The sequence below is a fragment of the Alosa alosa genome, chromosome 9, assembly GCF_017589495.1.
Source record: "Alosa alosa isolate M-15738 ecotype Scorff River chromosome 9, AALO_Geno_1.1, whole genome shotgun sequence".
Lineage (NCBI taxonomy): Eukaryota > Metazoa > Chordata > Actinopteri > Clupeiformes > Clupeidae > Alosa > Alosa alosa.
In genome coordinates, this window is record NC_063197.1 from 30,697,815 (window position 1) to 30,707,814 (window position 10,000).

Here is a 10,000-nt window from a genome sequence, read left to right on the forward strand (position 1 = left end):
ACACACAGATGCAGGCACACACACCGGCACTCACGCCCCATGTGTGTGTGTGTTGTATGCAGGTCTGTAGACAATAAGGCCCAGTTGGACACCAAATCCCAACTGGACTCCAACAACAAAGCTGAGGCAGAGGCTACACCTGCTCCTCAGGTAGGTCAAACACACACACACACACACACACACACACACACACACACACACACACACACACAACCTGCTCCTACTCCCCTGTATTTGTGTGTGTGTGTGTGTGTGTGTGTGTGTGTGTGTGTGTGTGTGTGTGTGTGATGTCATCTTGTGTTAACTCCCAGACTTCTCTCATTGCAGCTCCACAGGCAACTTGTTAGTGGAAGACATGTAAGCTCATCTCTGCTCTGTGTTTACGCCGTAGCACATACTCACACACACACACGCACACACGAAAGCTCACCTGTGCCCTGTGTTTACGGCATGCCATAGCACACACACACACACATACATGCACACACACAGGCCCTGCACCTAAATGCCCAGACGCTAAAAGATACATCATATACTCAATGTCCCACAAACACAAACATGCGCACACACACACACACACACACACACACACACACACACACACACACACACACACACACACACACAGGTTCATGATGGATTATGATTATGAGCTGTTGCTTCATGTATTATAACTAATGGTTATGCCAGATTATATCATTCAGGGCTGAGAATCTCAGGTCACGTTGCATAAAGCATTATATCACTGACCATCATCGCCTATGTATAACTACACCCCCTGGTCACAGTCCTGGTACAGTTGAACAAATTCACAAGATGGAATATTAAAAATAGAGCAGGTCTTTGCTTTAAAGGAGAATTCCGGTGTGATATTGACCTAAAGTGTGTTGAAACATGATACCGAGTGTGAACGTATGTCTCATAGCCCATCTCGGCTTGTGCTCACTGTTTTACACCATTTACGAGGCTCAATGTTTCTCCACACTTAATTGGTAGACTTCCGAGGGCCCTGACATTTAAAACGAGACATTGAGAACTTTGTTAGTAATAATTCAGTGGAATTGCATGGATTCCAGTTGCTGCTACTGAAAGCAACTGGAATCCATGCATTTCCACAGAATTATTTTTGGAATCTGATCCCTTATCATACCTGTTCATTCATACTCGTCGCACGACTTATCGTGACTAAATTTAAGATGGCTGCAAACGCTAAACTTCGTGAAGATACTGTCTGTATAAATCGTCTTGTAAGTAAACTACCAGTGCTTTTTCAAAGTTTTCAATGTCTTGTTTTAAATGTCAGGGCCCTCGGAAGTCTACCAATGAAGTGTGGAGATACATTGAGCCTCGTAAATGGTGTAAAACAGTGATTTATTTGCATGGCTAGCCCGATGCTGAAGCACCACCATTGAAAAAGCTGTTGGGTAGCATCGGCTAACTAAGCCCAGATTTTGGAGTGCAGGGGACAAGCCGAGGTGGGCTATGAGACATACGTTCACACTCGGTATCATGTTTAAACACACTTTAGGTCAATATCACACCGGAATTCTCCTTTAAGTGAAGTATACTATATGCATGTAAACACCAGTATAAAATATCATAGACAGGTATGAAACAGTTTAGACTCATTAGATAGATAGATATGGTAGATACTTTATTCATCCCGAGGGAAATTTTAGAATTATTATAAAACATGTTAAAATTGTAAGCTCCAAGTAAACTGAGACTCGTTTGGTTTGGAATAAACACATTTTATTCATGTAATGATACAGCAGCCATTGCTATAAGGTCTTGTGATTGAAAATTATTAGTACAAAAACAGTTACAATAACTTATGATCGCACACACACACACACACACATCGCGACGACGCGACGCGACGCATGCATGCCTTGCATCGCTTGCGACACACACACACACACACACACACACACACACACACACACAGTCACTCACCCTCTCGAACACACACAGGCTCAAAATACACACACCTTGAACACACACGCAGACACTAGAAAATACTCTCTCTCTCACACACATAGACACACATATTGCACACACACACACACACACACACACACACACACAGGCTCAAAATACACACACCTCGAACACACACGCAGACACTAGAAAATACTCTCTCTCTCACACACACATAGAGACACATATTGCACACACACACACACACACACACACACACACACACACACACACACACACACAGTCACTCACCCTCTCGAACACACACAGGCTCAAAATACACACACCTCGAACACACACGCAGACACTAGAAAATACTCTCTCTCTCACACACACATAGACACACATATTGCACACACACACACACACATACACACACACACACACACACACACACACACACACACACACACTCACACACACACACTGCTGACCCATGTGGTAATGCTACCGTTGCTTGTTGGATGAGGAGCTGATAAATGATGCACGGCTTGGGTCCCGTCTCGTATAGTTGGGGGGAGGGGGGGAAGGGCGGAATGGAGTGTGGAGTGTGTGTGTGCATGTGTCTCTGTGTGTGTGTGTGTGTGTGTGCATGTGTCTGTGTGTGTGTGTGCATGTGTGTGTGTGTGTGTGTGTGTGTGTGTGTGTGTGTGTGTGTGTGTGTGTGTGTGTGTGTGTGTATGTGTGTGTGTGTGTGTGTGTGTGCGTGTGTGTGTGTGCATGTGTCTGTGTGTGTGTGTGTGTGTGTCCTTTTGAATTCTCCACTTGGCTGGCTTCTGACTGCATGGACAGGAAAACCAAACGCCAAATTTGTCACCAGAGAGTCTCACAAAGCTTCTGTCAGCACAGGGGCATTGACTTACACACACACACACACACACACACACACACACACACACACATACCACACACACACACTTCATACACATACACACACGCACACACACCGAGGCATGGGCTTACACTTCCCCTGCCTCCCATTGTACGTGTGTGAGTGAGTGAGCCTGTGTTGTTAGACAGCTGTGTTAGACAGCTCTGTGTGTGTGCAGGAAAGAAGGAAGAAGCGTTGTAGAGACTCGATGTTAGTGTTCAAATATAAGTTAGAGTGTTAGTTAGGATTAGAGTGTTAATTAGAGTGTTAGGATTAGAGAGTTAGTTAGGATTAGAGTGTTAGTTAGAGTCTTAGGATTAGAGAGTTAGTTAGAGTGTTAGTTAGGATTAGAGTGTTAGTTAGAGTGTTAGTTAGAGTTTTAGGATTAGAGAGTTAGTTAGAGTGTTAGTTGGAGTGTTAGTTAGAGTGTTAGTTAGAGTGTTAGTTGGAGTGTTAGTTGGAGTGTTAGTTGGAGTGTTAGGGTTGTATTTTGGGCACCAGCGCATGGCGTAAAGTTCGTTTTCCACCCGCGCAAAGTTTAATTGATTATTTTTTGCCGTTTATTTTTAAACATTGCACCCAGGGGTGTGGCAATTAACAACCTAGGGAGGGGCCACAAGCCGTTGTCTAAAATCGCTATCATACACCACCTAAACCTGGTCAGAAGTCAATGGTGAGTTGTTCATATGCTATTTTAAGAGCACATGTCAATAGTCATATTGGCAGGTGCACGCACCATCCTTCTATCATTCATGAACGCACACCAACGATTACAATGGGAAACATAATTAGAATAAAGATATTACGAAATACTGTACATCTCATGATGAGTAGTTATTCACCATCATTTGCAAATTAGTAATGGCGGTTAAAAGTGATTAGGGGAGAGGCGAGACACGTATGGAGCACAGCTGAAGACACGCACTGTCACGAGATATAAAGCAACTCCTCTGCAGGATAAATGTTGTTTTATTCAGTCATTTGAGCAATATTAGGGTAAGTGTTGCTTTTCCAGCCTATGTTTTTCAATGGTAACCCATTGTCAGTCAATAGTGAAAGTAACTGCATATAACTGTCTTGTCATTGACTGACTCCTTGGTGAAGTTAGTTTCACTTTGCCAATGAGTTCAAATAATAGACGGTTGCAAATCATTGAAGGCTATGCTAGGTTTTAGTAAAAGCATGGTTTAAGAATGACTATTCCATAATGGTCTCTAAAGCAGCCTCCTTCAAATCGCCCGTTGAATGCCAAAATACCGATGCATTTATTTGACATATTGCGCTTTCTTGCCGTTAAAGGAATGACAGATGTCATTCTCATTGGTTTAAAATGATGTTCGCCCAAACACACCCATATGACTGATTAAAAACTCTAGGAACACCTTGTTGCGCCATGCACTCCATGTTTGATAAATCTAAACCCCTCCCAATGTGAACTGGACATCCTACTAAATTTGAATAGACTTTTGATGAGTGACCGATGCACTTTAGAATGTCATGATAGGGCCCTTAGAGTGTTAGTTGGGATTAGAGTGTTAGTTGGAGTGTTAGTTGGGATTAGAGTATTACTTGGGGTTAGAGAGTTAGCAAGAGTGTTAGTTAGAGTGTTCGTTGGGGTTAGAGTATTAGTTGGCATAGAGTTAGATGGGAGAGTTAGCTGGGGTTAGGGTGTTAATATTGCATGTTGTTGCCATATGGCACTGATTAATTTATCTTAGTGTTTCTAATTGGCAGTAACACAAAACCTATATTTTACTATTCATATGTGAAAAAGGGGATTTTCGTTTTGGTATAAAAAAAATAATTGTTAGGTCACATGATGAGGATACATTGTTAGTACTTCCTATTTCTACAGAGAGGTACCTCTGTGACCACCACTACCTGTCCGCTGATGGTCAAAATTCTGAATTTATGCATAATTTCTTTGAAAATAAAACACTATCTGGACTATGTAAACATGAACAATGTATCATTAAAACAAGTTTATATATAATGAGTTTTTTGTAAATTGGCAAAATATAATTGTTGCCATATGGCAACAGTATGCAAATACAGACCTTTTTGTGTCTATTCAAATGAATGGTATCATAGGATTACAATAGGACTGCATTGCACTAGGATACTCTGGGAATATATACAACTTTTGACAATATTTTGAAGTAAAATAAAAACATTATTTACACTTTTATTTGTAATTTCAGAAATGTTGGAGTCTTTTAGGATATTGTAAATGTTTACCAATTTGCAAATTATCTATGGAATGAGGTTCAGACAGTATAGTGACTGGAGGCGGTAAATATGTATTTTTGTGTTATTGTTCAATGCACAGTCAACTAGACATGCTGTTTTCTAAATCATTTTTTTTTTTGGGATTTTGGGAAAGATAAAAGCACATTGTTGGCTCTTCCACCAAAGAACTGTCAGGATTAGCTATAATCCAGCAATGAGGAGAAAAACATTTATATGTGTAGCAGATAGAGGCTGCAGTCACCCATCCTGTCTCTTTAGCTACAGTTTTAACACTTCAGAGGCCCAAAGTTCAAGGGCAAATGGGGTGACCCTTCTCTCCTCTCACTATAAATGGTGTAAGAAGTGGGCTGGCTTGCTGTGGAGCCATCCAAGGCATGCAGTGTGAGCCTGTAGTATGACCCACAGCCGGAGACCCCTACGTTACGTTGACCCTTGTGTGTGTGACCCTAAATATGGATGAGGCATGGCTTTACAGGGTAGGGACAGGCTGTCAGGGGGATATGTGAAGGATACCTATGTCTCTCTGTGTGTATGGCATGGATTGGCACACTTTCTGAGGGGCAGGGCTCTGTGACTATGTGGTCTCACTACAGTTGAATATGTCCTCTGACTGCAATATAACCCTATGAATTTGGAAATTGAAAGTCATCTTAATGAAATAAAGTCATCTAAATGATGACATTATTTAATATAAACATTGGTTTTGATCAAAACAATTACTTTATGTCCCTACAGGAAGGCTATTTATTTTCCAAGGCGGACTACACTATGACAATATTACCATGACATTATCACTTTATTGCCCAAAATACAGTTGAATTTGTATTATGTTAGGTTTATAACTAGATGCATTAGAGCATAACTAATGCAAGCTTAATTTAGTTAATTTCTAAAAGATTTGTAATGAAATAAAAATACGTTTTTAAAGAAAAATTGGATTTGACAGCATTTTCCACGATTGCGCATTGTTGCCATATGGCAACAAATTACCAACCTTTAAAAAAAATATATATATATATATTTTAAAAAGATTCCTTTATTTGATCCATTTTAAGTAAGAAAAGTACTTTAAAACATTTTTTCAAAGTATAGGTGATAATTCATGCAATAGAGGGTTAGGTGTAGAGATGCACCGATATGGAATTTTAGGGCCGACAACGATAACCGATATTTATTGGTTTGTTGTGGCCGATACCGATACGATAACCGATAATATTACTCTTAAAAACAAAGTTGTGAAAAGTGATTTGGGGAAAGCATTTAATAAGCATAATTTTATTGCAGTAATTTTACCTACCACCAAATGATGGACAGAACTCATAATAGTCCTCAATGGTACAGCCAGTCAACGTAACAGTAGCCCTAGGCCTACAGTATGTGTGGCTCCTTTAAGTGAACCTGACGTCAGTGAATTGCGAGTGAGTGGCTAGAGATTATGAATCGTTTTCATTTAGGACTAAACACTCATAAACGGCTCAGCTGAGAATAAGCTACAGTATAGCGACCAAATCAGAGTTTGTGAGAGAAACTTAGGTTTAGTTTCAACTGCGGGGAACTGAATAAAGCTGCAACTCCTCAGACTGTATCTTATGTCCGTCTACTCTGTTAACAACCTGCTGCAGCAGAAATGAAAGGGGTTAGCCCCAAGGTTTTAATAACTTATTATGATGACCTGTCTGGAACTGAAGCAGGAATGGTTAGCATATTTCTAGGTAATAATACAAAACCCAAGCTAAAGTAATGCAAATATAATACTAAAACACAACTTAGAGAACTAGGCCTACTTATGTAATCGTCCCACTAACAAGTGTGTTTATTTGTTTCCCCGACCAGCGCGGTAAAGTGCAAACACATCAGCACAAGACGACTCTAGATAGGGCTGAGCTCCGCTCTGGTAATGGGTTAAATGGCGGATCATTCACAAGAGGATCTTGAGATGCACAGATTCCCAAATGAGCATATCCACAGATTTTTGTTAGAGTGGTGAAATACATTCCACACAGCTGACATTATATTGAGGAAAAAGTATAGCCAACCAAGCTCAAGTAGCTCAGTGTAGCCAGACGGACCTTACATAGGCCTAAATTAGGACTTTAAAATATCGGACCGATAATAATATTTTCATTTTTTCACTTATCGGCCAATAATATATCAGCCGCCGATATATCGTGCATCCTTAGTTAGGTGGCATTATGTAAAGAGTTAGAGTGTTAGTTGGTGTTAGAGAGTTAGAGTTTTAGTTACAGTGTAAATTGTGGTTAGAGTGTTACTTGGAGTAAGAATGTTGGGGGTAGAATGTTAGAGTGTGAGATGAAGTTAGAGTGTTAGAGTCTGATCACTCTGGTTTAAAGCAATAAGTAACTGTGTTGCTGTCCAGCCATGTCAGGTTGATTGAGTGTGTGTGTGTGTGTGTGTGTGTGTGTGTGTCAGGCAGCCTTTCCAGAGTGTTTCAGCGTGGACTCCTGTAGCTAGCACACGCTGCTCTCTGCTTAGTCTGATTGGCCATCGATTACTCACCCCTTGAAGCCGTCGTTGCTGATTAGCATCAGAGATCTGCTCTCGCTCCTACTGGGCTGTGTGTGTGTGTGTGTGTGTCTGTGTGTGTCTGTGTGTGTGTATGTGAATGTGCCTGCATAAGTGTCAGTGTGTATTTGTAGGTGCGTGTGTGTGTGATCTTTCCCAAACTATTCATGAGAGAGAAATGACACTCACCTAGATATACACTTATCAAGGAGTAGGGGAGAGAGGGTGTGTGTGTGTGTGTGTGTGTGTGTGTGTGTGTGTGTGTGTGTGTGTGTGTGTGTTCAGTGGGGTTAGAGAGTTAGTTGGCATAGAGTTAAAGTGTTAGTAGGCATTAAAGAGTTAGAATGAGATAGATCTGATAGCCACTGGTTAGCACTCTGGTGTAACCGGAGGGTTGCTGGTTCGAGCCCCGACCAGTGGGCCGCGGCTGAAGTGCCCTTGAGCAAGGCACCTAACCCCTCACTGCTCCCCGAGTGCCGCCGTTGTAGCAGGCAGCTCACTGCGCCGGGATTAGTGTGTGCTTCACCTCACTGTGTGCTGTTTGTGTTTCACTAATTCACCGATTGGGTTAAATGCAGAGACCAAATTTCCCTCACGGGATCAAAAAAGTATATATACTTATATATATACTTATAGATAGATAGATAGATAGATAGATAGATAGATAGATTGATAGATAGATACTTTATTGATCCCCAAGGGGAAATTCAAAAAATGTATGAGTGTGGTATAAGTGTGTGAATATATTTGTCGGTATATATGTATGTATGTATGTGTATGTGTTATAGAGGAATAGTGAAAGCGAGCAGGTTGTGTCTATGTGGGTGTGTGTGTGTGTGTGTACTATATGTGTGTGTGTCTGTGTGTGAGAGAGAGAGAGGTTGAATCAATATGCTCTTACACAACCTGGGGATACAAGATTGTGAGCGTACCTATCTATACATCTATGGATGGATATGGAGGAGTTACTTTGTGTGTGTATCTAAGAGTGTATGAGTTAGTTTTTGTGTTTATGTAAGAGTGTATGAGTTAGTTTGTGTGTGTATGTAAGAGTGTATGATTTAGTTTGTGTGTTTATGTAAGAGTGTAACGGTTAGTTAGTTTGTGTGTTTATGTAAGAGTGTATGAGTTAGTTTGTGTGTTTATGTAAGTGTAACAGTTAGTTAGTTTGTGTGTGTATGTAAGAGTGTAACGGTTTGTGTGTTTATGTAAGTGTGTAACAGTTAGTTAGTTTGTGTGTGTATGTAAGAGTGTAACGGTTAGTGTGTGTGTATGTAAGAGTGTATGAGTTAGTTTGTGTGTTTATGTAAGAGTGTAATGGTTAGTTAGTTTGTGTGTTTATGTAAGAGTGTAACAGTTAGTTAGTTTGTGTGTGTATGTAAGAGTGTAACGGTTAGTGTGTGTGTATGTAAGAGTGTATGAGTTAGTTTGTGTGTGTATGTAAGAGTGTATGAGTTAGTTAGTTTGTGTGTGTATGCAAGAGTGAATGAGTTAGTTTGTGTGTTTATGTAAGAGTGTATGAGTTAGTTTGTGTGTGTATGTAAGAGTGTATGAGTTAGTTTGTGTGTGTATGTAAGAGTGTATGAGTTAGTTTGTGTGTGTATGTAAGAGTGTATGAGTTAGTTTGTGTGTGTATGTAAGAGTGTAACAGTTAGTTTGTGTGTGTATGGGTTTGTGAGTGTGTATATAAATAAGAGATAGAAAGAAAGAAAGAGAGAAATAGAGAGTCTGTGTGTGTGTGTGTGTGTGTGTGTGTGTGTGTGTGTGTGTGTGTTTTGTGTGTCTGTGTGTGTGTACGAGTCTTGGGATGGGTATGGCTGAGAGAGTACCCTGGGCTTTCACAAGGAGAAGACCTCATGACTCGTGTGTGTGTGTGTGTGTGTGTGTGTGTGTGTGTGTGTGTGTGTGTGTGTGTGTGTGTGTGTGTTCACTACAGGGTCGTCTGGGTAAAGAGCAGCGATGGGGCAGCGCTCTTCTGTCCAGAAACCAGTCACTGGAGGAAGAGTTTGAGAGAGCCAAAGCAGCAGTGGAGGTAAAGCACACACCCACACACGCACACACTTGCACGCACGCACGCACGCACGCACACAAACACACACACACACACTTGCACGCACACAAAACACACACACACACACTTGCACGCATGCACGCACACAAACACACACACACACACTTGCACGCATGCGCGCACACAAACACACACACACACACACACACACACACACACACACACACACACACACACACACACACGCACACACTTGCACACACGCACGCACGCACACAAACACACACACACACTTGTAACGCATAAGCGCCACAACACACACACACACACACACACACACACACACACACACAGAGAGACACACA

The 10,000-nt window shown here is 41.3% G+C and overlaps 1 protein-coding gene across 3 annotated transcripts in view; it reads left to right on the top strand.

Annotated features, from left to right (window-relative positions):
• Positions 1-10,000, top strand: part of pex5la (peroxisomal biogenesis factor 5-like a) — a 96,887-nt gene that overhangs the window by 50,440 nt on the left and 36,447 nt on the right. For 2 of the 3 annotated variants that reach the window (XM_048251654.1, XM_048251652.1), the window contains 3 exons: positions 63-150; positions 328-357; positions 9,561-9,656. In XM_048251654.1, the coding sequence (XP_048107611.1) occupies positions 63-150; positions 328-357; positions 9,561-9,656 (214 nt within the window). The remainder of the gene's footprint in view (positions 1-62; positions 151-327; positions 358-9,560; positions 9,657-10,000) is intronic. The other variant, XM_048251653.1, reaches the window with a different exon arrangement.